The sequence below is a fragment of the Grammomys surdaster genome, unplaced genomic scaffold, assembly GCF_004785775.1.
Source record: "Grammomys surdaster isolate TR1022 unplaced genomic scaffold, NIH_TR_1.0 199, whole genome shotgun sequence".
NCBI lineage: Eukaryota > Metazoa > Chordata > Mammalia > Rodentia > Muridae > Grammomys > Grammomys surdaster.
In genome coordinates, this window is record NW_021604644.1 from 5159324 (window position 1) to 5187289 (window position 27966).

General features: G+C 45.6%; 1 protein-coding gene across 1 annotated transcript; it reads right to left on the reverse strand.

The window, feature by feature from the left end:
- Nucleotides 1-1071: 1071 nt before the first annotated feature.
- On the reverse strand, nucleotides 1072-27966 carry Clta (clathrin light chain A). The gene is made up of 6 exons (XM_028770301.1): nucleotides 27689-27966; nucleotides 20709-21477; nucleotides 14874-14911; nucleotides 13729-13846; nucleotides 8012-8123; nucleotides 1072-1519 (listed from the first exon to the last, which is right to left on the reverse strand). The coding sequence occupies exons 2-6, from the start codon at nucleotides 20923-20925 to the stop codon at nucleotides 1348-1350; spliced, it is 657 nt and encodes a 218-aa protein (XP_028626134.1). The 5' UTR covers nucleotides 20926-21477; nucleotides 27689-27966; the 3' UTR covers nucleotides 1072-1347.

Sequence of the window (27966 nt, forward strand, 5' to 3'; positions counted from 1 at the left end):
GTACTACTGCTTTCTTAACCAAGGGAACAGGCGCTATTAATAGAGACCATTATTAAACCAGCATTTAGTATCTGACATAGAGAAAAGGTAGCCCCAAGAAGGAAGCTCAAAACTAAATGTTGAACAGCCACTGAATCACCCCTGAACCAATTACTACTTCCTCTTTTTTAAAGGTAGTGTCTTACTGTGCAGCCTTAGTGAGCCTGGAACTCACTCTGTAGATCAGGCTGGCCTCAAACTCAAGAGGCTTACTTGCCTCTGCTTCACCAGTCCTGGGATGAAAGACGTGTGCCATCATGGCCAGCCTCTTCTGCATTCTGTCACTTTCTGAAGGTACATGTGGCTGAGTAAGAACTGTAAATGCTGTGCAGCAAAAGACATAAAGGATTCTAAACATCAGTAACTCCATCCATGCTGTCTGAGTCACAGGCTGGGAGAGCCTTTGCTCCCAGTGTGGTACTCTGGCTAGAGCTGACATGAAGGTCTCTCAGGTGGTCCCTGGGTGAGCTTGCGTTTCCTTGATACATGGTGGCTTCACAGCAGAAGAGCTTTTCGTATAGAGTGGCTCAGGGTTACCAGGTAGAGATTTAACATATCAGCTGTGCTGCTCTTTATGATCTAGCCTTGGAACTCACAGCCATCACTTCTGTCCTCTAGTTTACTTCATCTGGATAATATCAAAAATTAAAACTGTCACATATCCAAGAAAACCCCATACAATGGCCAATACCAAAACCAAGTGCCATGTTCTAAGACCGTGGGAGTTCAGGGGAGAGGAGTGAGGCATTATGGAGAGGCCTTTAAACTGGTTAAATTGGACCCCTATTTCAAAATGTAAAGGGGGCGGCTGATGGGCCGATAGCAATGCTTACCTAGCACACCCAAAACCCTAGGTTCACTCTCTAGTATCCCACCCCCTCAAACACCAGAAATATGGAGTTACTATAGTTTAAAAAGGGTGGATGCTCAATGGCTATGCCTTCTCAGCTCCAGAAATAACAGACTCACTCAACCCTTTTAGCCTGCCCCAAGCTGCAGGACCATTTTCATATCAATTAAAGATACTTCATATTTATATTGTTTGAAACAGAAATTTATTCTCAGAATAATGCACAAAAGCACAGGTTGAGGCTACTGTTGGGAGCTTCCCTCCCTTCCTCTTCCTCTTACTTCTCTGAATGCCAGGGAGAACACAGTTGAAGGAAACATGCAATCACAAACAATGATCAACTCTAAAGACAAAAGGTTTGGTCCAAAAGAACTCAACATAATTAATCCAATTACGTGAACAGCTTCACTGAGTAGGATTAAGATATTGTAGACGTAGTGTTTCCACAGGGTGGCTCTTCAATGCACCAGGGGGGCCTGCTTCAGGGAGATGAGCACTGAGCGCATGCGAGAGACATCTTTGGCCTGTTTGCTGGACTTGGGGTTAAAGTCACACAGGCGGGCCACCCGCTCCCACTCAGTGCCTGGGGATGACTCGTCAATGTCGTTTACAAAGGCTTCTTCTGCTGCCCTGGAAGCAATAACAAAATATGTTGGTTTAATGTAAAAAACCCTTTGAGCAATCTGGTGGCTGCCTTGCTATAACTTGTTACAGAGTAAGTGACTTTTGACTCAGTGGCATTCTGGTTTTCTAGAGAGTATCAGCCCTTAGCTCAGGTCAGAAGCAAGGGCAGACATGTGGCCAGCTCTCCCAGATACAGGTACCCAGGCTGCTGTGTGAAATGGCGGAGTACAGGTTTGGTTCAGGGCTCAGTCTGTCTCTATGGCTGGCTTTGCTCATCAGAGCATGAAAAAGCAAGTCCTTGGCCAACTGCATACTGCTTTTCTAAACAAGAACAAAGCAGCAGGCTCATCAAGGGCTTGCAGAGTAGCTTGTGCTGGGCTATACTGAGGTTCAAGGAAATTAAGACTTCTAAAAAGCCCTTGGGTCACTGCATAATAGCCTCAAACTTACTCCTAAGGCTGGAGAGAAACAGGGCAGAGCAAAAGGCATTCAAGACCAAGCTCCCATGCTAGCAGGCACTAGAGACTAAAGCCATTCTGGAAGGGGTTGTTAGGACATTCACAGCCAACAGTCTGCCATTTTCTCTCCAGCCAGGTGTCTGGTGCCATTCAGGGAAGACCCTGGTAGGAGAGCCAACGTGAGCTGCTTTTTGGCAGGATGCCACTCCCAGCATTCTTTCACACGAGGATCAGCCCACCCCCAGTGGGAACTAACTGGCTGGAGCGACAGCTCAAAGGCACGGTGGGAGAAGTGGGAGACACGATGGACTTCAGCTACTCCAACAAGCATCACGGGCAAAGCAAAAGCAATGGAGATGATTGGTCTGTGGGGACAGAGGGTGGCACTATCACAGGGATGGCCGTGGCAAACACCGCTGAAGCCCAGAGCCACTACAACACTGCGACTTCATGGCACACACAGTTAGGGGCAGTGAGAAAGGTTTACTTAACTGTTCTAGGCTGTAGCAAGGATGGTTTATGTTTGTGCTTAAAGGTGAAGAGAAGAAAAGAAACAAGGAGAAACTTTAGGTCAGATATAGAAAATGAGAATGGCTCAATGTAGATGGTCAGTAAGCTAGACATGCCCTTGCCGTTCTTCCTAGGCCTGGGAGCGTGCAGCCGCCTTTGCCGGGCCACCCTGCTGACCAGCAAACCCAGACTCAACTTTTCCAGTCTCCATTTCTACTCCAGAGAATGTGTAAAAGTTAAAGCGAACACCACCTGTAAGTCCAGCATTTCACAAGTCTCATTGCAAACTCACCCAGGGCCCCAGGAAACCCAGTTCTGCCGTCTAATGAGGTAGCCATCTCAGGATCATGGGCCCCAAGAGACTCTGTCACCACCTTCCCCAAGTTGTTGTTGTTTCCTCCTGGTTCCATCATAAAGGAAAACAGGACTATTTCCAAGTCCTCAGCAATACTGTTTCCATTAACAAGGATCTTTATTAAAAACAAAAAAAGCTTTTCCAGAAAAGATAGTTTTCTGGGGGAGAAAACTGAAGTAGTTTACTGGACAGTTTTGAGTATCTTGACTTCACAGCTGGGGAACTCTGTGCTGGGGGGAGGGGACAGGGCACCGAAGCTGGCCACTAAAATAGCAATTTCTGATATCTGAGACCAGGGAAAAACGGTGACAGATACCCATGCTGCCTGAGCAAGTGACACTTCACATTCTTTAGGGATCAGGAATTGGCAAGGAAGAGCCCCCCCACCCCCAGCTCTGACTCTGGTAAGACAGTGCTGCTGACCGTGGCCCCTAACACCTTAGGTCCTCACTAGCTCCACAGGGGAGACTCCTTCCCATCTTAGTCAGACAGGCAGGCAGTAGGGCCCGGAAGCTGGCAGCACCAGCAAGTGGTCAGACCCATCTAAGCCCAAAACAAACCCTTGCCAGAGAGAGCATGAAAGCTTGCTTCTTCCCTCCAGGACCTCAAGTATGAAAATGGCCGCCAGGGAGTGCATGGAGTGATAGTCCGACAAGATTAGCAATGGTCATTTCTAGCTTATCAACTCTCAAGCAGCCCCACAGAGCCAATGTGAAATATTTTAAAAAGCAAAGCAACTTGTGACAAAAAGGAGCATTAACTCTAAACAGAAAGAAAGAATCAAAACAAGAAAAAGAATTAGTTTTCCAACATACACATAACCAATCACGTCAGCGAAGGGTTGTTTGTAGAAAGCTTCATCTGCCACCCTAGACAGCAAGAAGTCCAAAAGGCAGGCAAGCAGGCAGGAAAAAAGAGAAAACATTGAGAAGCAGAAACATCTAAAATCCACAGTAGAGGTGTGATGGCACCCAGGAGCTGCTCCCAGGGCTCCATCTGACCCTAGGGGCTTCCAGCGGTGGACACTCCAGTGACTGAGGCATCTTGGAAGCTGGCCTTCATGGGCTCTCCACAGGAGAGCACTGCAGCTTCAGCTTTGGGCCTTACTGGCGACAACCTTTAGTAAGCACTTTGTTATGGGCTACATGCCATTCCACACACCACAACCGTTACCACCAACACTGATGGTGTTCTCGCCCTCCTCCCAGGTAAGCTGACCGAGGCTCAGTGGTGAAGGCTTGTTCAGCTAGTGGCAGCGTGGCTCACAGTGCACGTTTTATTCACTATAAATTAACATTTGCCAGTGCAGGACACCATGCTGCCTCTCTGCCGGCCTCAGGAATTATCACTGGGTGTGATCACTGCCAGCCAACAGATGGGATAGTCCCAAGGATTTAAGCCCAATCACTGCCTTCTCATACTCGCTTGGTGGAATAAACCCCTGTGGCTGCTGTATAATGTCAGTCTTAGACATAAAAGAGGCTGGAGGGTAAGTGGTCTGGGGAAATGGAAGTTAGTTTGGGCTCTGGCCCTGGGGTTCTGTGTCTGCTCAGGAAGCCAGGACAGTTTCTAAACACTTATATGCCAGTCTGGGCTTTTGACAAAGTGTAGCTTAAACCCCTGACCTTTAGCAAGTCTTTATATACTTGGGGGTGGGGATGTGGAGTGTATCAAACAACAGGATTTAACTAACCAGGGCTCAGTGTGTCAAGAAAGTACACTATGAATAACCTTGCTAAGTCTCAGCTTGTCCTTTGTCACATTGTTTTAGGATAGAAAACAGGAAATTTTTGTGTTTTGAGACAGGATCTCACTTAGTAGCCCTGGCCTCCCAAAAGTGAGGCAGTGACTGGGTGGAGGGGTCACTTTTAAAGACGACCATGATCACTCATTAACTCACACACACATTTATCTGAAAGCAAATCCTAGTAATATTCTAGTTTGTATTTATTTCATTTTGATACAGGGGCTCATGTAGCCCAAGCTGGCCTTAAACTCGACAAGTACCTGAGGATGATGTTGAAATTCTAGTTCTCCTGCCTCTTGTCCCCCAATCTTAGGAATGCTGGGATTTCGCGTATCCACTTCAGGCAGTGCTGCGGACCAGGCCCAGGACCTCGCACAGGCTGTCCAATCACTACTAACTGAACTGCACCTCCCACCGTTCTAGCTTACTTTTAAAATGCATACATACCCTTCATTCCTTCCTAATTCTCTACCCGGAGGATATCTGGAAATTTAAAGAAAGCAAAAGGAGCAGCCTGGTTGTAACTCGGGACTCCCGGCAGGGAAACAGCTGCTGGTGAGTCAAGTGGGTGGGAGGCAGACAGGGCAGGCAGCTCTGCACCCTAATCCCTTAGTTTACAGAAGGCTCAGCCTAATCCATCCATGCTGCCCTGCTCTAACTGGGGGTGGGAGGAGGCTTACTGCCTCCCCTCAGGGCAACACTTCACAACAAAGGCCTTTGAGAGGCTCTACCTCTCCACAGCTAGTCCCAAGAATACAGAGCTTGTCAATGACAAGCAGGGCCTCTGAAGGACAAAATCATACTCACAAGCCCAGGCATCCCCACCCCACCTGTCTGCTCTTCTCCCAGGATAAGGCAGACCTGGAATCAGCAACTGTCAGGGTGCTCAGGGAAGCCTGAGAAAGGGGGAGAGTAATGACTGACCAAAGGCCTAAAATAACAATTCAGAACTTCATTCTATAAATAGCTCCACAGTGGGCATGGAAAAAGTCTACCACTGCTAAGAATAATGGCTCTAATTTCTCAGATGGTTTTAGGCCTTGGTTAGAGCTGAAAGTCCTAACACAGACAAGGGGAAAGTTTCTCTTCCTGCTTGGGAAGGGAGATGTTCTGGAGTTGTCCCCACAGATGAACTGCAGACTTCCACTGTTCTGAGTCTCTGAGAAGGGAACACTATTCAGTAATCCATGCTCTGGTACATCGACAGGGAGGCCCTAACTTAGGATAAGATACAGCTTGACACTGACAGCACAGGACTGGCCACATGAGAATCAAACACCCTCCCCAGGCTTCTGCTGACTCTTCCACACCCCATAGGAGTACCTGGCCTGGATGTGCTCCCAATGTCTTGGTGAGGTAGTTTGTTTAAGAATCGGTCTATATGTCCCAGGTTAGCCTCATTTCTGCCTCAGCTGTTAGAGCATCCCATTATAACAGTGTGGTTTTCAGGATTTAACACGAGGCCCTGCGTCACACAGCGTCACTCCTAGCCCTTCAAATCATTTATAAATCCTCCTAACCACCATCCTCTGAAGAAATCACTGGAAGCCGGGCGCACAGGCATTTTATCCCAGTGCTCGGGATGGCAGAGGCAGGTGGATCTCTCTTGAGTTTGACACAGCCACCAGGACTGCATAGAAAGACTGTCTCAAAATAAAAACAAAAAACCAAAAACATAAAAACCAAAACCACAGGAATAAAGAGTAAAAACAGTCTCTCGTGTCCTAGGATTGGGGGATGGTGGCTAGCATACCCTAACTTATGCACTCAGCCTTGAGCCTGTGAGCAGGTTTTACAAGGCAGATAAGCTGGTGTCTAACAGCGATGTTAACACTCCATAAGAAATCTCTTCTCGCTGGGCAGTGGTGGCGCATGCCTTTAATCCCAGCACTTGGGAGGCAGAGGCAAGTGGATTTCTAAGTTCGAGGCCAGCCTGGTCTACAGAGTGAGTTCCAGGACAGCCAGGGTTACACAGAGAAACCCTGTCCCGAAACCCCCCCCCCCCCAAAAAAAAAAAGAAATCTCTTCTCTTTGAAACTAGGGAGGATCAGGCAACTCAACGTTCTACAATTCCAAGGAAACTAAAGTGCTACAATCTGACTACATGTTCAGAATCTCAGCCTCTAAGGTTAAGTTCCTACAATAGACATGGTGTAATCCTTTAAATAAAGGGAGTAAGCAAAAACCTCTGCAACAGAAAGCCTGTTCCCAATGTCTACATTGTTAAGTTTGAAAATCTATTTGTCAAGCTGCTGAAGCCATAGGGACCTGATACGGGAAGAGTTAGTGGACTTGACCTAGGGCCTTCAGAGTAGAGCAGGTGCCGAGGCACCTTTGCTGGGGAGCACCACCACACTGTAGCATCCTCCTTTACTGCAGAGCCACACTTGGCCCTGGAGGGGATCATCCTGAGGTGGAGAGAGCAAAGGAGCCTGGCATTCCACACTTCACACCCGCATGGGGCAGCGGATGGTAACTGCCCCAGGCAGCTGACCCAAGAGCATATCCCTCGGAGAAATGGCCAGGTTGAGAAGCCTGGGCTTGGCATCAAAGGATGCCCAAGATGATCAAGGGACTCAGGCAGTTTTAAAGGACCATCAACTTATTCTGTCACAGTTGCTTCACAATGGCATTGGCGGGCTGGTGAAGGAGTCAGCTACATTTTCTGACAGATTTCCATCTAAGAGCTGCCCCCAAAATGTCAACCCAGCCCATAGAGAATAACCTAAGGCCTAATCTGCCTTGGGCTTTGCTTTTGCTTTTGTTTGTTTTAACAATGAAATGAGTGGGGGAATACCTCCTACTTGGTAAAAGGTGGCTCTGAATCCAGCAGAAAGCTAATCTGCCTTGTGGCAGGGAGCTATGCTCTGAGTATCTCCCTAGGCTACCTCCAAGAAGTAAGGGCCCTTAAGAAATAAGTGCACATCACAGCTACTGACTGTCTGGTAATGATAGGAGAGTGAGTACTTTCTCTCCCTATTGAACCAAAGCTTCTTAAGCAGAGGCAGTAGTCAGTGAAGCCTTAATCCTGTAGTCCATGTTGGAACATCCTGAGCTAATTACAGAGCACATCCATGCTAAGGACTTCAGGAAGCCTCTTTAGGAGGGCAGGGCTACATTTAGGAGATCTGTATAAGTTAGTCTGTAATTGTCTCCAACGTAATGAGACTCTGCAACTGACCCTTCACCTCAGGGATCTCCAGCCCTAACTTTCCCAGATCACGCCATTATAGGTCATGAAACCAGACCCAGTTCAAGAGCCAAACTCAATCCAAGTTGAATTGTGCTCACAAGACCCAGGAGAATTGCTGCCTCTGTTTCTAGCAGTTTCTTCCAGATCTCCGAGGCCTTTCTGAGAAGGCAGGCACAGCCAGGAACCTAGACTGGGTTCTAGAATGGCTCTGACTCAGTCGCAGAGAAAGGCCCACCTGTTGTTTGCCTTTGTCTTCTGTAGCTGCTCGTCCTGCCGCGCATACCACTCCTCTAGCTCCTTTACTGCCTTTTCTTTCCACTCTGCTTCTTGCTTCCGAGAATTGGCGTCTTGTAGAAGAGAGAAAAGAATACAACTGAGGGAAAGCAAAAGTAAGTTCGTTTCAACATGTAACATTCTGGTCCTACTGAATATAGGAGGTATAAGAATGTCTGGACGGACATATGTTGAGAAAAAATGATGGGTGGTGGCTCATCAGTTGAGAGCACTGGCCACTCTTTCAGAGGACGAGGGTTCTATTGCCAGTACCCACATCCACGGTAGCTTACAACCAGTTCATTCCAGTTCCAGGGGATCCAATACCCTCTTCTGATCTCTACAGGTACTTCAAACATATGGTGCACAGGAATACATACAACTTTTTTCTTTTTCTTTTTTTTTCTTTTTTTGAGCCAGTCTTTCATGTAGCCCAGGATGACCCTAAACCTATGACACTGGTGAAAATCTTGAACTTCTGCCTCCCGCTTCCCCCTCTGAATGGTAGTCTACAGAAATGTATGACTATGCCCAGTTTTGAATTGTGCTAGGGACTTCAGGACTGTGAGCATGCTGGGCAAGCACTCTAACTAACTGAACAGATTCTTCTAACTCTTCTAGAGATGGACATAGTCCAGACCCCTAAAGTAACCACTCACATTTCTATACTACACAAAGTCACTGCTCCCCTAAACATATATGGTGGAAACACTACACAAAGTCACTGCTCCCCTAAACATAAATATGGTGGAAACACTTGTACGAGGCAGGGAACTTAACAGTAAAATTAGCAGAGGTAGAAATGACTCACAAATCGGACCACAGACTACCTATTCCAGCTTGGACAGCAGTTAGTCTGTAACAGAGCTAACAGAAAGCAAACAGGGATGGAGGAGCCGCAGGGCCAAGGACACAAGGTCACTCACTGTTCAACAGTTGCCGAGAGGTCAAGACAGTAGGTTCAGAAAATTCACATGTGGAGGTTTGCTACCCTGGATTCTCAAAACATTTCCTCCTTTGGAAGCTTTTTATTTTGGTGTGTGTGTGTGTGTATGCTCACACACAATCAGGCACATATGCAGGTGCCCAGAGGCCGGAAGCATGAGAACTCGTGAGATGGAGTTACAGACAGCTGTGAGCTGCCGTGTGGGTGCCAAGAACTGAACCTGGGTCCTCTGCAAGAGTCCCAAGTGCTCTTAGCCCCCGAGCCGTCTTCCCAACTCCAATGTGAAGCTTTACGACTCAATGTAGTTTTGCACAATATTTAGTTGAAGACCACCTGTCACAAAGGTAGACAAGCACGATCACCGGTGGTGACAACATGTGAGTCACTCTAACAGTCAAACGTGTTCTTGGGGCATCCTCTTTGGCATGTGTTTTACATGTATCTCAATCTTTACAATACTCCCAAGAAGATAAACTTTAGGTTCATTTTCAGCAGTGAGGGAGAAAAAAAAAAACTAAAAAAATTGAGTGAACTTGCCATAGATAAGGGAGAGCAAAGACCTTGTCTGCTCTCAGGCTCACACTTGACTTGCTTCAGAAGGCAAGCCTGGAAATAATCACTTGATTATATAAGCATCAAAGCTACCAGTAATCCAGAGAGTTCTCCAAGGGCAGAGTAAGAGCCCAACCTGTAATTAGCATCTTGGAGAAGGAGAGTGAAGGCAGGGTAGCATCAAATAAAGAACGGTCTGAAGATGCAGGAGCGTTCCTGGGCATCTGCCCTTTGCAAGACACACTAACAACCTAGGCCAGTCACCTCCAAGTGTCCTGCATTACAGACTCTCCTCTTTGTTGTTGGCCTGGCACTCACTCGAGACCTGTCTACTTGGAGTTTCCACTAAAGCCTCTGACATACTGGCAGAGAGCGTCGGATGGTCCTGTCCACGGCACACACAGGACAGAGGAGAAACTATATTGCTATCAGATTCTCCAAGTTGAGGAGGCCATGTGAGCTTCAATGAAATGAAACTCTACTACCAAACCTAAATCCAAAGTGGAATTACCTCCCAATTGCAGCCCTTTTGTGGCTGGTAAGACGGCTCCGGGGTAGAAGCACCCGCCGTACAAGCCTGATGACCTCAGTCCAATCCTGGGCCCATAATGGAACCTTGAAATTTCAAGTGGTTTTTTGATTGAACTATATTCTATGTATTCTAACAATCATTAAAATTATTTTTTGTTAGGGCTAGGCATGACAGCACATACCTTTAGTCCCAGCATCTGGGAGGCAGAGGCAGATGGTTCTCTGTAGATTAGAGGCCAGTCTGATCTAAGTATCAAGTTCCAGGACAGCCAGAGAAACAAGAGATACATAATAGAGAGACTATATCTTTAAAAAAAAAAAAAGTCGTTCGTTTTTTCAGAGTTTCATTACGTGGCCCAAAATGGACTTGCTGTACAGCTCAGACTGGCCTCAAACTTGTCTGTTTCTCAATTAGTAGGATTAGAGGCAGGTGTCACCATAGCCAGCATATGTATTTTTCATTAAATGTTAGGATTAAAATATGGGCATTTTTCTAAAATAGATTAGTCTAACTGAAGTAAAATGGGCGATCATCTGAAACAGAATGTATTTAGTATAAAAACCAGGATGTTTGTCCCCTGGCTTTCACAGATTTAGGATGTGCTACTAGAAGTAATTCAGAATCCTTCCTGTGCAGCCTGATGGGACACAGATCTAAGAGCATGAGCTGCAGCAGAAAGGAAGGAGCCTCCTTAGAGCTCGGCACAGGAACCTTCTTCCCCAGCCACCCTCACTGCTCCTTACAGGATTGCCATCTGAGACCACGGCCACCGACTCTACTTTAACACCTGTGCTTTTTCAGTTCTTGCAGGAAAAAGGGTAAAACTGCAGAAACCTCTAACTGCCAACAATGTGACTGCAGTACAAGACTCAATGTTCGACTTTCCCTAAAGCAGCCATCTTGAGTTGGGACTGGGGATGCGTACCTGTAAGCACGGAGCTCAGGAGGCTCCTAAGTGTAAAGCCAGTTTGGAATATACAACGAATTTCAGGTCAAATAGGACTACACTATGCGACTCTGTAGTGGAGCTGGGTGAAGCCTTCTTAGTTAAGAAAATTCTTCAAAAAATTGTCCAAAACACAAACTTGATGATTAGGAAGGAAGGAAGGAAGGAAGGAAGGAAGGAAGGAAGGAATTTCCTACCACCAAAATATACTCTTTCTGTGAAGACAAACTGCCTCCAAACCTTCACTAAAGACAAACAAAAAGCAAGCAGAAAAACTACAGCTGCTAAGACCAGTCATTCTGTTTTCACCTCCCTAAACGACACCCTCTAATACAGCAGCTTCCAGCCACACATGGCTACTGGAATGTAAGCTTACTAAAAATGAACAAAGTTTAAAACTGAGCTTCTGGATTCAGTTACAAGTACTTGAATAATCCTATATGGCCAGGGCCTACGATATTGTGTATTACCACATCCAAACTGACCAAAGGTATAGATACCAAGTATCTCCACCTAGGAAAAGACATTTAGTTACTGCTATTCAGGGTCACTCTGTTTTGGACAAGGTCTTTCCTATTTCTAGGAGTCAGTTACCCCATCTGAAACACAAGGAGTTATGCTTTATTAGGTCAGTGTCTGGGAGAATACTGGTGTAGGTACATGAAGACTTCACTATTTCTACGAGTTACAGAATAAAAGAGACAGAAGCTGTGCCTGTATGTTAGAGCTGATCAGCCAAAACAGAAGGAGTGTGTGCACATCTCTCTATGAGCCATACATGTAGGACTGGAGAGATGTCCCAGCAGGCACCACTGGGGTGTGTGTGTGTGTATGTGTGCGTGTAAGCAAAATACTCAAGCACACAAAATATAATAAACAAATCTTAAAATAAATGAAGTACACACATACAGATACACACTCTAACTAAATGAAAGTCATTAAGCTGGGCATGATATTGCATGCCTTTAATCTCAGCGCTGAGGCAGGCAGGAACTCTGAGTTATATCTAGGCTAACCTGGTCTACACATCAAGCTCCAGGATAGCCAGGACTACAAAGAGACACTATTGGTCACCTTCTCACACTGTCACAGCACTCCACACCACCAGGCTTCCCTCGTCTTGAAGGAATATGTGACACTAAGGTACAATTCTACCAGAAGCTGATGCCAAAGTCGGGCCTGGCCTGCCTGGCTGGATGGCCACCACGTACACAGAATGCATCTAGAAAGCAGCATAGCTAGTAGGATGAGCGTGGATCCTGAAGCAGAGCAAGACAGACTCAGATCTGTTTTTTCCACTTCTTAGCTGTGTGCTTCAAATAATCTATTTATAACCCTTAATACCTTTACTCATAAAAGTGCAAAAGGGAGCTGGAGAGATGGCTCAGCACCTGAGAGCACTGGCTGCTCTCCCAGAGGACCTAGGTTCAATTCCCAACACTCACATAGCAGCTCACAACTGTCTGTAACTCCTGTTCCTGGGCATCCAACACCCACAGAGAGACATACATGCAGTCAAAACCACTAATGCACATAAAATAAAAATAAATAATTTTTTAAAATGCAAAAAGACCCCTTACCTTACAGGAATAGTAAGGCTAAGAAAAAGAAGTCCATGTTTCCTGTTATGATTTGGATATGATAGGACCCCCTAAAAAGACTCAGGTAGGGAGCTTGAGAATTTAGAGCACATGTTGATTTGCAGAAGACCAGGATCCACATAATGGGTCACAACCATCCATAACTCCAGGTGCAGGGGATCCAACACCTTCTTCTGACCTCTGCAGGTACCAGACACATGGACAGACATACATGCTGCTAAAACATTCATACATATAAATTCAATTATGAACCTTAAAAAAAAAAAAGGCTCATGGCGCTATTTGTTGGGAAGTGACTGGATTATAAGAGATCCAACCTAATTGATGGATTGATCCATGACTGATTCACAATCGAATGGACCACAGGGAGACGCTGGTAACAGGGGAAAGTAAAGCCTGGAGGAAGTAGTGGCTGTGGAGAGTCCCTCTGAAGATGTACGGCGTCCGTAGCCTCCTGCCTTCTCTGTTTCCTATTTGCCATTAGGTGAACAGATGTCCTCTCTCTGTTCTGCCAGGATGTTTCTGTCTTGTGAGACCTAAAAGTAATAGAGCCAGCAGCCCATTTCTGACACTGTGAGCCAAATTAGATCTTCTTCCTTAAGCTGATTCTCTCCACTAGGTTGTTCCAGCAATGGAAAGTTACTAACACATTTTCTAACATTAGATTCATCTTTCAAATGATAAGTGAACCGTCAATGTTGCTCACATGAACAGTACCTCAAGTCCCATATACTGTATAAACAGCACTCAGCTCTAGGTCAATAACACGGACTTCCTCTCAGACCGTGACAGAATGAAAGACGGGAACCAGGCGCCCACACAGTCAGTAAAGAGGAATCTTGAACTGACCCTTTCACTTCAAATCCGGGCTCTTCCTGGAGAAAATGCCTCCCTATATTCCTGAGTTCTTCATGCAATAGCCTCCGATGAAGCATATCCTTGTCAGTGGCCTTGTGACCTTTAGGCTGAAAAATACAACTTCCTCAAGAAACACTATGTTCAGAAACACTATGGCTGAGGCAGGCTTCAAAGGGATAAGAGTACAGTGCACGGCAACTGCTCTACTGAGAACAGACCCCGAAGGCAGAGCGGGGCTCCTTACCGAGGGCTTCCAGGCGCTCGCTCTGCTCTTCTCTCCACTTACGGATACTCTCAGGCTCTGACTGCAACCGATCCACTTCTGAAATGGCTGCGTAACTGTCTGTTGGACCATTGCTCTCCTTAACACAAAACAATTACACATTCCATCAGTATCCCAACCCGTTCTGAAACGCTCTTCCTAAGAGTAGAGCATCAGGGCACACAGCGAGCCTGGCTGCTGTAAAATGTCAAAGGATTACTTAAAGCAACAGGAGAACCTACACGCCACCAGAGCTTCCTGCGCTGCAGTGTCACTGAGCTGGGTCCTTGCACTCTCAGGAGGGAGGCAGACTAGTGTTATCTGTTAAAAAGTGGGACACAAGTGGGTGATAGGAAAGCTGGGTGGATAAGGGAGATATTAGGACACTGTGATCAGTTTCTCTCCTCACCTGACGGAGAGATATGTGCTACCTTCAAAGTAACAGCGCTAAGGACATAGCAAAGCCAAGCCTAGGGCCTACGACTCCAAATGCCATCTTACCACACAGGACAGTCACTGGATAGCATCTAACCAAACAGTGAATTTTAAGAAAGAATTAAAAAGAAAATGTATAGCAACTACAGTCAAATCAAAAACTGTGGGCGACTATGAGTCAGAGGGCAGGAAGGCTTCTCTGCAGTGGGTAAAGACTTGAGAGCTAATAACACGTTGACAAAAACTCATAGCTGCAAACTGATTTGAGAACTATACTATGTGGCCAACTGGGGAATCATTACCAGCTTAACCTTATTAGACTCTGACAAAGAGAAAAAGAGAATTACTTAAAGTTCTAGTGACTGCCAGGCTTAGTGGTGGATCCCAGCTCTCAGGAGGCAGAGGCAAGTGAAACTGAAGTAACCTAACCTAGTCTCCCAGTGAATTCCAGGACTACACTGTGACTAGTGACTTTTATAGTGCTGGATATGGCATATGGCAACACAGTGCTTAAATTGAGGATGATGAACAGTGTTTCAATTTTAGTTTTCTCAAAAAAACTCTTTCTACCAATGCCACGTCCACTCTGGTAGACAGTGTACCCACACTGGGGTGTCTTTAGGTCAGTCAGTTCAAATCACAGTTAAGACTCTAGTTTATTGTCATTTAATATAGTTAAGAGCACTCTGTACCTGGTAGTATTCACCATTCATCACTCCATCCACGGCATCTGCAAGACATAAGATTCAGCCTGTCAATCAGCGCTGCTTAATAGTAGAATACAATATTGTGTGCTGTAGCATCTATGAGCTACTAACCAGCCTTTAAGAGGTGATAGGCTAGAGCACAGCTCAGTGGCAAGACAGCCTGCCTATTGTGCATGCCTCAGAGAGGCCCTGGATCAAAAGGCAAAGTACTTCGGTAAGGAAAGGTAGCTAGAAAGACGGCTCAATGATAAAGAGCACTGGAGGCCCTCTGAGGGCCCAGGTTTGATTCCCAGCACCCACAGGGCAGCTTAAAACCATCTGTAACTCCAGTTCCAAGAGACCCAGTGCTCTCCTTCTGGCCTCCATGGGTACCAGGGACCCTAGTGGTGCGGAAATATGTATGCAGGGCAAACACTCATATACATAATTTTTTAAAAAAAATTACTCGACACCTTGAGTCCTGAGTCCAATCCCTGTGACCCAAACAGTAGGGGAACAGGACTCCTGTAAGCTTTCTTCTGACCTGCATGCACACACACAGGGGCTGGAGTGTAGATATGAACTATGTGTGTTCATACAGCTTGTAGTGCCAGCACTCAGAAGCTGAGGTAGGAGATCAAGGGTTGTGAGGCCAGCCTGGGCAAATTCCAGGTGCACGTCAGCCATACAGCAAGAAACTAAAGGTAGGTAGCATATAGCCTAACTATTTTAACAAAGGCTTCTAACAGTGAATAAAAGTATTTGGCTGGTGTAGTCACCTACTCCTTTGATAAATTCCTTGTAGAATCGCTGGGTCACAGGGTATGTTATTGTGAAGGTCCCTATTCCCTGTGAGGTAATGATATATCTGACTTCTTTACTCAAATATCTGAGATTTGCCTGTTTTTACTGTCTTCTGATCTCTAAATTTTCTTTATTGATATACCTATCTGCAGGTATTTTTCCCATTTTGCTCACCTCCCTCCCCAGGCTCCTCTCTCTTGCACCTGTGTATGTTATGTGGAGCTCCAAGGTTCTCATTGGAAATCTTCCCCCAATTGACTTCAACCTTATTTTTTAAGATATGGTCTGCTGGTTGACCAGCAAGCACCTGGGAGCCTCCTGTCTCCTCCCTGCTCTGGGATGACGGCATCCAGCACAGCAGCCGGATTTTACAGCGGCCTTGGGATCGAACTCAGGGTCTCAAGCTTGTGCAGGAAGCACTTCAGCAGCTTCAGCCATCTCCTACGTTCCCTGAGTGTACGTGTGACTGTGTTTAACTGACACAGGCTTTCACTGTAGCCCAGGCTGTCTTCAAACATCATGTTAGTGAGAATGACCTTAAACTTCTAATATTCTACCTCCCCTCCCAAGTGCTGGGAATACAGGCCTACACCACCATGTAAGTCAGTTTATGTGGTACTGGGAATTGAACCCAGGGCTTCATGCATACTAGGCAAGCCCTTTACCAACTGAGTTATATCCCAACACCCCATTTTGTTTTTCAATTTGGCTTATGACATTTAATACTAAGATCTACAATTTAATTTGTCTGCAAATGTTACCAACTCTTCCTTTGTGGCTTCTGCACAGGCTACCCCACAATAGTATTTTTCGTTTGGTACTTAAAAATAATTTATTACACTTGACTTATTTAGGCCATCAGGTTTGGCAGAAGGGGCCTTTCACCCACTGAGCCATCTCTCTGGCCCTCTTCTAGAACTTTAAAAATATCTATTTCACCTGGAACTTGTTTTTGTATAAGGTAGAAGAGTGAGATAGTTTTAAATCCCAGAGCCTCCAAAGGCTAGCCTGACCAGTCCTACAGTAGAGTTAATATATTACAACTAACACATGAATACAGTTCGGCCTAGGGCCATTTCCAAAAGAAGACTTTGGCCATTACTCTCTCTATAAAACCAGAGCTATGCACACCCCATACCTCCTCAGCTACTTGTAGCTTGTCCTGTAGGTCTGAGGATTCATCCTGACCCTCTGGAACATGCTTTGAGCTCTTTATTACATATTATATTATTCTTTTGACATTTTAGAGACATTTTATGGATATGAGTGCTTTGCCTGTATGTAGGTGTTTACTGTGTATACAATGCCTGCAAAGACAAGAAGAGGTAATCGGATCCCCAGAAACTGAAGTTACAGCTACCAAGTGATGCTAGGAACTGCAGCCAGTGATATTAACCACTGAGCCATCTCTCTAGTCCTCTTCTCATTCGTACATGAGTCAAATGACCCAAGTCAAAGGACAGTCTACAGAAACAAAGGAATTCTAGTTATGCCCCTTGATTTAAGACAGCTACACTAACTCCAATGATCCAGAAGAAAATGTTCTCAGGCATCTTAACAAGTCCAGAAAGTAGGCAGGCTGTAGTGGGGCACACCTTTAATCCCAGGACTTGGGAGGCAGAGATGGGCAGGTCTCTATGAGTTCTAGGACAGCCTGATCTTCAGAGTGATTTCCAGTACAGCCAGGGCTATACAGAGAAACCCTCTCAAAAAACCAAAAAGGGAAGTCCAGAAAGAAACAAAGGCCAAATCAGGCACAATAGACATGCTTTAATCCCGGAACTTTGGTGACAGAAGCAAGTGATTTGAGTTCTGCCAGCCTTGTTTATATATAACAAGTACCAGGACAGTCCAGGCTACAGGGACAGACCCTGTCTCAAACCACCACCCCATTCCCGCAAGAAGAAAATAACCAAGGGCCAGAGTAAAGTTTCCACGGAGCAAAACAACTTTAACCTTATGTTTATGTCAGCAAGTGAAGTCAGGCAGACCTAGGGCTGCATCCTGGCTGAGGCACTGATTAGCTTGCTACCTTTGGACACAGCTTAACTTGCACACAGTTCTCATCTGAAACATGCAGACACCTCAGCCTAGCTGGCAGATGCTGCAGGATCCGGAGGTATAAGGAAGTGTTTGGAAGCAGCAGATACACAGCATATTTAAATATCATGTGTAACACTCTTAATTTCTTTCTTCCATTTCTACCAATAAAATTAATCTCCCTCCAGAGAACAACCCTTAACTCATCTCTCTCGGCTTGTCAGAAACACAGTGCCTTGTGGCCACACGCTCCGTAGCCCATCAGTACCTTCTTTATCCTCTCCACCAGGCCCGCCTCCTTCCTGACCATCTGTTCTTCCTTACTGCCCCCAGCCACTTCACCCATTTGCTTACCTCCTATCCCTACACGTATGTGTTGGCCCAGCCTTCTTTTTAATCTATGTGCATCTCCCATGGGAATTTTCTCCACAGAGGGGGAACGTTTATGTCTTTTTCCCCTCTGTCCCTCTGGAAAGTACATGAAGCAAAGCTGCCATCTACACTTTCAGTTTACTGGGTATACCCCAAAGCCTTCAAGCCTTGTAATGCTTCTTCCTACTTCCAGGAAAATTGTTGCCAAAATTCACTGACTGCTTACTACACATCAGTAAGCACTTTATAGACCAATTAATGTAATTCTAAAACAGCATGTGAGCCGGGCGGTGGTAGCGCACGCATGCCTTTAATCCCAGCACTTGGGAGGCAGAGGCAGGTGGATTTCTGAGTTCGAGAGTTTGAGGCTAGCCTGGTCTACAGAGTGAGTTCCAGGACAGCCAGGGCTACACAGAGAAACCTTGTCTCGAAAAAACCAAAACCAACCAACCAAACAAACACCAAAAAACCTAAAACACCAATGTAGTATATATTATGCACCTTAACAGAGAAGAAAACAGGTTAGGCAGTGATGGTAGTTACATAAATTGCCTAAATTCACCCTCAAGCAGCAGAGGATGGCCCAAATCCCAACCAGTACTGTGTTGAGTACAGAAGTTCTCTACTCCCAAAAGGAAGTGCTGAGATGACACTATGACCACCCTCCACACACTGTCAGGACCTGGCACTGAGTCATTAAATGCTTACTTCATAAAAACGTCTTTCCCAGGAACTAAGTCAGCGATCAGCCCTTTCCTTCCCTTTGCTGAAAAAAGGCACTACTGTGCAGCTCCAGTCTCTCCATTTGATCTTCCTAAACTGCCGACCCCCAAAAGCTGGGTGCTCTGTTCAGGGCTCTTTTCGCCTATTTGTCAAACACATGAGCACTTACTATAGACCACATAATTAAGTGATCCAAATGTGACACTCGACACACACAACACTGCCCGTGGAATCATATGCTTTCCATGGGTGCTACTTCTCCCAATTCCTGCCTTCCTTCCATGCAAGAGCACCCTCTAAAACATCTGCAGCAGAACAGTACCATCTGAGAGGGGAGTCAAGACGCAGCTGTTTTCTTAACCACGTTCCGACTCTCCAGGGTTCAGTTTTCTATTAAATGAAGTAAAGACACTAGAGGGCTAGAAAGCAACATTTAGAAGTTCTCAGGCAAATGCAGAAGACCACTCAAAGAAAACAGCCTCTGCTGCTTAAAAATCAACCTCAGCTCTAGGTTCCAGCCCAGTTCTGTCCAAGCAGCTTGTGGAAAACTGCAAACCTGGAGTACAGTACAGGTTCCCATACAAGCCCTCGCTGGGGAATGATTTGTCAAGGAGATAGCATAATGTCCTGGGCTTTGTTTGTTTGTTTGTTTGTTTTTGTTAAACAAATAAGCAAACCCAGAGGCTGAAAAGTAGGAGCACGTCTGTCTGAAAATATTCTGTTTGCTTAGAATGGTCATTTGCGATCTCTGGCCTCAAATACACACAAAGCATTACTCTGGTGCACCAAAGCCTAAGCCTGCACCATCACTGTCTTGATGCTGTTTGCTCTCATCAGTTACCTGCCTCATAGTCACAGAGTTGAGAAGGTAGATATTCCTACTCACCCAGAGACTGCCATTTAATTTTTTAAAATTGCATTTTTTGATAGAGGGTCCCCCCCATACTACTCAGGCTGGTTGTGAACCTCTGGCACCAATGTCCCAAATACCTAAGTGCATGCTCCACAATGCCAAGCTTTTCTTCCTGGTAAATGGAAAGCCATTGTTTCTCCTTTTTCTTTTTTTTTTCCTAACAATTTCCTACTTCCTTTACTACTGAATGGGCCTTTTCCACTCAATCTTTCCTCCCACACCACAATCCTAAGCATCACACAAGGAAGCCATCCGAAGGCCAACTGTCATCCTACCCCTTCTCTTTTGCTTGAGCTTAGCTGTGGAAAGGTCCACACTGCACTCTGCAGTCATCTTTTTTTCCTCCCTCTTTGATTGGTCCGGACTATCCCTGGCTTTTCCTGAGGCAATAATTCTTTCCAAAGCCATTTCCAAAGAGAAGGGCCAGGAGTCCTACCCTCAACAATGTATCCAATGTATGTAATGTAACACCTATCCTTCTGGGCCAGTTTCTTTTTCCACCGCCAGCCCATCTTCTATGAACTCCTTATCTTCCTTTCTTCTTCCCCACAATCCAACATTTTATATCTTAACTGCTGAACTATGTTGACATTTTTGTTTGCACGTGTGTTCCAAAGTTTATATTATTCTTACTTTTTCCTAATAACCAATTATTTCCGAGTGGACTCAAACACGTCTGTAAGTCTGGCCAAACTGCGCCAATGCGGCAGCTTCCGAGACCAGGCTTCCAGCATAGCAAGTGCTTGGTGAAAAGTTGGACAGAACGGGCTCGGATCCTGACAGTCACTGCATCTTCGCTCCCCTCCGCCCCGGCCCAGCAGCACTCGGACGCCGGCAGCCTGCAGCAGCGGAGGTCTGTGCAATGACCCAGACAGGGTCTCACTTCCTCTTTGAGCTTAAAGCTTCAGCCAGAAGCCCGAGTTCCGCGGAACAGCACCGACCCGAGTGTGCCCGCAAGTCCTCCCGCCCGAACGCCGCCGCCCTCTCACCCGGACCCCCCGGCGGCTCGCCGTGTGGCTGCGGCCCGGGGGCGCCGCCGTCCAGGATGGCGAAGGCCTCGTCGTTCTCGATGCCCGCAATCTCACTCTCCTGCTGCGCCAAGAAGGCCGCGGCCGGGTCTTCCTCGCCGGCGCCCGCCACCCCGTTCCCTAGTGCGGGACCACCGGGCGCACCGGCGGGAGCGCCGAATGGATCCAACTCAGCCATGACGGTCCAACTCAACTGCAGCGACACCGAAGCTGAAACCAACCGACCGATCCACCGATACCCCACCCAGCAGTAGACACTGTGCTGGCGGCTGCTACCGGAGGACGAGCGAGAGGTGGGAGAAGGTGGAAGCGGAAACCCTGCTTCTATATCCGGTTGGGTTGGTGAGCCACAAAAAGAACAGCCAATCAGAAGACGGGAGCTGCCCAATCGGCTGGCAAAGGGGCGGAGCCCTGGGGGCAACTCGTGACTGGTAGCGGAGGGAGGAGCCAGCGGAAGTGCCACCTTACCGAAAGCTGAGAGTCGCTGAGCATCAGGATCCGGAGTGTCTAGGAACAGCCGTTAGTGGAGCTTGTTTGAGCGGTTCGTGGGCATCAGGGATTTGAGCTCTTCCCAACTACTCAACACGCAACCACTTGGTCTTTCTGAATCTCATTGTCCTCGCTTGGAAAGCTTGTGGAAGAATCTTGCATTGCCTCCCTCCTGGATTATTGAAAATCTTTGTGGGTACATAGACCAAAAGAAGTGTGTTTACCATTTAATGTCGTCACCCTAAAAAGAAAGAAAGAAGCAAAAGACAAAGATCACTTTACTACTTGAACCTAGGCGTTTGAGGCCAGCTTGGGCATCACGTAGAAACCCCCATTAACAACCAACCAACCCTTGAGTCAAAGATGCCTTCAGAAATAGTAAGGACAGGAAAATGTGAGTTCTATTTTTTTTTAATTATAATTACTTAAAATGTGTGTGTAGATCAGAGGCCGACTTGTTGAGAGGCAGTGCTACCATGTGAGTCCCTTGGATGGACTCGAGTTATCAGGCATGGTGGCAGCGCCTTTATCTAGTGTGCCATCTTGCCAGTCCTGTGTGTTTTAATACACATATCTTTGGTTTGTGTGTGTGTGTGTGTGTGTGTTGGGGGGGTGTTGCTTTTTAAGTAACTACATAAACCACTGCTTTCTTTTGTTTTGCTGAATGGGAACAGAAGGCTACACACTTGCTAGGCAAGCTCTCTAGCACTGAACTACATCCGGGACCTTTAAAACCATCTTAAGCATGGACTGTAAGACGTTTAGAAGGCTAGCAACAGAGCTCAGCAGGTAAAAATGTTGGTTTTTAAGCCTGATGACCTGAGTTGGCTACCATGGCATAATCAAATATGCTGTGGCACACATAACACAGTACACACAAGATATACGTTAAAACAACAATTTATAGAAAAGTTTGGAAAAAGTTAATTCACATCGGTAAATCCAGCAGTCTGGAGACAGAAGCAAGTTTTGACACAAGCTAGAGTTACCTGAAAGGGAACTTCAATTGAGAAAATGCCTCCATAAAATCTAGCTGTAAGGCATTTTCTTAATAAGTGACTGATGGAGGAGGGCCTGTCAGCTGGTGGTCCTGGATTCTATTATAAAGCAGGCTGAGCAAACCAGGGGAAGCAATCCCAGTAAGCAGCACACCTACTGTGCATACCCCATGGCTTCTGCATCAGCTCCTGCCTCTAGGATTCTGCAATGTTTGATTTCCTGTTCTGACTTCCTTCAGTGATGAACAGTAATGTGGACGCATAAGCCAAATAAACCCTTTCCTCCCCAACTTGCTTTTTGGTCATGGTGTTTCATCGCAGCAATAGAAACCCTAACTAGGACAAACCCTAACAAACAACAAACCAAAACATGAGTTTGGGGCCAGTGTGGTCTACTTAGCAAAGGCCGATGCCAGGGCAGATGATGTCTAAAAAACAAAACACAGAAGCTAATGATGTATGAAATATTTCCCTCATTTGTCTCTGGAACATCCTTGTGAAACTAGTAGAGACTGCCATGAGAGGGTCCCAAGAAGAGATAACTGGCTGCTGGGCTGGCTCGTTTTATATCAACTTGACAGAAGCTAGAGTCATTTGGAGATTGAGAAAATGCTTTTGTTAGACAAATCTGTAATACCCCCCTCTTTTTTTTTTACATTTTAAATCAAATATAGTTATTTTACTATTTCAATTTTATATTTCAATTTTGGCTCCCTTTCCTCGTCTCCCAGATCATCCCCGCCTCCCTACCCTTCAAACTCCGCTCCTTTCTTGCTCTCTTTAAAAAAAAAAAAAAAAAAAGAATGGGCCTGGGGAGATGGCTCAGCAGTTACCAAACAAAGCAGTGTAAGAAAAAAAAAAAAACTCCAAAGAATATTCCAAAGACATAGAACTCTCAACTTGTTCTCCAGTATCATGTCTGCCTGGATGCTGCCATGCTTCCCAGACTAAACCTCTGAAACTGTAAGCTACTCCCAATTAAATGTTGTCCTTTATAAGAGCTGCCTTGGTCATGCTGTCTCTTTATAACAGTGGAAGCCCTAACTAAGATAGAAGTTGGCACTAGGGACTGGGATATTGCTGTGATAGGCCTGACCATGCTTTTGTTTGGAGTAATGTAGATTTTGGAAAGCTGTGGAATGCTTTAAATGGGGCTTAATGGGCAATTCTAGTAGAAGCATGGAAGATGTTGGTGCTGAGAGTGATTTGAACCATGGGGGTCTAGCCAAAGTGGTTTCAGCAGAGAATTTTAGTATGTGGCCTAGAGAATGTTCTTGTGATAGTTTGGTGAAGAATGTAGCTGCTTTTTGCCCTTGTCTGAAGAGTCTGCCTGAAACTAAGGTAAAAAGATTCAGATTAATTGCGTTGACAAAGAAAGTCTCAAAAAAGCTTACTATAGACGCTGCTCTGTGGTTCACTCTTATGAAGAGCATTTTGATCAAGTATAGCAAGCTTAGAAAGGGAAAATACAAAATGTAAGATAAAGGACTAAGGGGGCACCAGGAAGTGGAATGGAGCTAAATCCTGTGTTCAAGAAGATAAACAGATTAAAGATACAAAATGAAATTAAGAGAGCGATGACTTTGGGGCAAGATCCCACCAGGTAAGCTCCCATCTTGTGAAAAGATGTAGAAAAAGGGACATTGTCACCTAGTCTACTATGTCACCTAGTCTATTTACTATGCATTCGCATTGTACAAGGGAGTTATGTCATGTTAGGTCTTATTATGTCCTGGTTACTGTTTTCACTTGGACGTAGGAGATATGATGGTATGTCAGTTGACAAGGGATGGGTTGTGATGGGCATCCCCAGTTGTCACCTTGACTGTATCTGGGATGAACTACAGTCTAGAAATGGAGGACACACCTGTGAGCTGGATCCTGAGGCAGGAAGACAACATGCCTTTGATCCTGATATTGAGGTGGGATGACACACAATTTTTATCCAGATCGACACACACATTTAATCCAGATCTTAAGGCATAATGGTCATGCTTATAAAGATCTATAATTAAAAAGGAATTAAAGAGAAGTTTAGGTCCAGGCATGGTAGTACATGCCTTTATTCCCAGCAGAAGGAGCCTTTAATCCCAGCACTCAGGAGATAGAGGTATCAGATCTCTTGAGTTCAAGGTCAGCTGGGTCTACAGAGCAAGCTCCATGACGGCCAAGCTTAGGCAATAAAGGAAACCACTGAAAAAAAGAAAGCTGATGAAGACATATTTGAACAAGGGGGGCATGTACCAGCACCCAGCAAGCAGAAGGCCTTAGCATATTTCAGCCATAGGGTTCTGGCTATAGAGTCAGGGACCTTGTCCTGGCAGCCATACTTGGGAATGTGCAAGAGTCATCCATGTGGTACTGGTTATGAAGACATGAAGGGGTCATAGAAAGCTGCTGAGGCTTGGCACTGTTCAAGGCCAGGAAAAGCCTCTGGAGAAGGTGTAGACTCAGTGGCAGCTGAAGGCCCAGGACTGCATGAATCATGCAAAGAGGTAAAGGCTTTAGTACCATGAAGAGAGCCTATGAGAGGGTGTTAGTGAAATGTAGCTAGTTGCAAAAGAGCCCAGCATATAGGAAGACCCCAGTACCATGAGATGATCACCAAGAATAGCAGCAGTAGTGGAGTGGAGTCAGCCAGAGCCTAGAGTGGCTCTAGTTGACTCAAGTATTCAAACACATGAATCTATGGGCCTTAATAAAGGAGGTTGTCTTTGAGATCTCATATATAGGCTCAAGTTATACCCAGAGTGGAATTTGAGTCTCCTCTGCGCTCCTTCTCCAGCACCATGTCTGCCTGGATGCTGCCATGCTTCCTGGGCTAAGCTGAAACTGTAAGCCAGCCCCAATTAAATGTTGTCCTTTATAAGAGTTGCCTTTGTTGTGGTATCTCCTCACAGCAATGGAAACCCTAACTTTACAGATACCTTTGAGTTTGTTTTGTGCTGGACATCTGCTGCTGGACATAGGGCCTTCCTTTAACTGTAGTTGTTTACTCACTGAGACCTGAGGACACAAATTTTTCCTTTGGAAGCAGTTGTCAGTTGGAGATCATTTCTTTGTTGGGTATGGGAGCTTATGCCTACTTCTCCGTCTCAGTGCTGGGACCCCATCTGGTTTGGATTTATGCAGACCCAATGCATGCTGCCGCTGTGAGTTTATATGTGCTTCAGTTCTGTTGTATCTAGAAGACAATTTCCTTGATATCATTTATCTCCTCTGGCTCTTAGAATCTTTCTGCCTCCTCTTCCTGAGAGTTCCCTGAGCCCTGAGGGGAGGGATTTGACATCCCAATTAGGACTAAGTGTTCCGAGGTCTCTCACATTCTACACGTCGTTCAGCCTCAAGTCTCTATTAGTTGCACTAATTATTTGCAGGAGAAGGCCTGTCTGATGATACCTAAGTGAGACACTGATCCGGGTCACCGATCTTAGACACTGATCTATAGTGGAATGTTCTTAGGATACATATTATTACTATGCTACTTTAGCACAACAGTAGTACTTGGTTTTTCCCTAGCTTCATGGCCTATGTAGTCTCAGGTTCTTGGCCACCTGAAGAGAGTCAGGCATGGGTTTCATCACGTGGTGTGGGCCTTATATCCAGTTGGTTGGTGGTTGGTTACTCCAAAAACATCTATGCCACTGTTGTAACCAGTGTGCCATGCAGGAAAGTCACAGTAGTAGGTAAAAGGGTTTGTAGCTGAGTTCGTGTTTACCTTTCTCCTTTGGTAGGGTATAGAGTACCTTCCAGTACAATGAACACTGTTTTTAGAAGCTTCTACTATAGTAGGTTTCCATGACCCATTCAAATGTCCTTGCTGTTAGCTGTCCCTCCCCTATATTTCCTCCTTTACCCCATCTTTCCTCCTCTCTCCACTTAATCCTCCTGTTCCAATCTCCTCCCCACCGTTTTTCTCTATATATTCTATTTCCCCATCCTTGGGGGATTCTTTCCTCCCCTTTAGTTCCTCACCACAAAAGTAACCTCTGCAGTTGTTCATATAGTAACCTCCCTACTGAAGCTTAAAACCTAATATCCACATATAAAAGAATACATACCTGGTTTAGTTACTGTTTTATTGCTATGAAGAGACACCATGATCAAGGCAACTCTTACAAAAAGAAGCATTTGTTAAAGGTTTGCTTACAGCTTCAGAGGCTTAGTTCATTTTCATCATGGACAGAGAGCAGACAGGCATGGTGCTGGAGCAGTAGCTGGGAGCTTTATATCCTGATACACACACAGTCAGCAGACAGACAAAGAGAGAGACACTAGGCCTGGTGTAGGCTTTTGAACCTCAAAGCCTATCCCCAGTTATACACTTTCTACAGTGAGGCCATACCTCCCAGTCATTCCCAAGCAATTCATCAACTGGGAACTAAACATACAAACATAAAAGCCTTCGGGGGCTATGCTCACTCAAAGCATCACAACACCATATTTGACTTTTTAATTCTTTATTTCATCACTCAGGATGATTTTTTTTTCTACTTCTATGCATTCACTTTTAATTCTTTATTTCATCACTCAGGATGATTTTTTTTTCTACTTCTATGCATTCACCTGAAAAGTCTCATGATTTCATTTTTGTAACAGTCGAATTATATGCCATTGTGTAAATATACCACATTTTCCTGATCCATTCATCTACTGATGGGCATCGTGGTAGTTTGAAAGTGGCCCCGTAGGCTCCTAGGGACTAGCCTATTGAGAAGTGTCGCCTTGTTGGAGTAGGTGTGGCATTTTCAGAGGCAGTGGTTAACTGGGGGCAGGTTTTGAGGTCTCAGAAGCTCAAGCCAGGCTTAGCGGCTCATTGTCTCTTCCTGCTGCCTTCGAATCCAGGTGTAGAACACCAGTTACCTCTCCAGCACCATGTCTGCCTGCGTGCCACCATGCTTCACTGTGATGATAATAGGCTAAACCTCTGAACTGTAAGCCAGTTAAATATTCCTTTCTAAGAGTTGCCTGGGCCATGGTGTATCTTCACAGCAATAGAAACCCTAATTAACACAGGCATCAAGGATGTTACCAATTTCTGGCTTGTAATAATTATATTTTAAATTTTACTTAATATTTATACCCATAAAGACACTGGAGGCAGGAGCTGTGGTAAAAACCTGCTAGCTAAGCAAGGTAACTTTATTTTCTTAACTATATACAAAAGGACTATTTATATGCTGCTAGCTCTTTAGAAATCTTTCTATCTGTGTCATTCTTTTTTTTTGGTTTGGTTTTTCGAGACAGGGTTTCTCTGTGTAGCCCTGGCTGTCCTGGAACTCACTCTCTAGACCAGGCTAGCCTCGAACTCTCGAACTCAGAAATCCGCCTGCCTCTGCCTCCCAAGTGCTGGGATTAAAGGCGTTTGTTTTTTCCTAGAATCCTGTTTCACCTGTGTCCTGCCAGCTGCTTCTCTGAGGTTCCTGCTAGCCCAAAGAACGAGTCAGTACTTACCTAGAGCTCCTTCTATGAAGCTCTTCCAAGTCAAAAGAGAGAGAGCCCAAAAGACCAAGTGAGCAGAGCTCTCTCAAGGTCCATTGCTATAAAAGAAGTCTCTAGCTCCTCCTTACACCCTGGCCAGGCTGATCCGAGTCACTGTCGTGGTAGTGGTGGTGGTGGTGGTGGTGGCGGTGGCTCCAAGCCAAGGCAGTGGGGCCAAACCATTTTACTTGTTCAGTGGAGCGGCTCAAGGCCATCCAGCTGACTTTGCTTCAGGTCATAGAGCAAAGACC

Bases quoted from the DNA above. Each gene is read 5' to 3' on its own strand.
- Clta (XM_028770301.1), bottom strand. From the start codon at position 20,925: ATGGCTGAGTTGGATCCATTCGGCGCTCCCGCCGGTGCGCCCGGTGGT. The intron at 14,912-20,708 runs GTGAGAGGGCGG...TATGTCTTGCAG, and splicing joins CGAGCCGCCGGGGGGTCCGG to ATGCCGTGGATGGAGTGATG. The intron at 13,847-14,873 runs GTACAGAGTGCT...TTTTGTGTTAAG, and splicing joins TGAATGGTGAATACTACCAG to GAGAGCAATGGTCCAACAGA.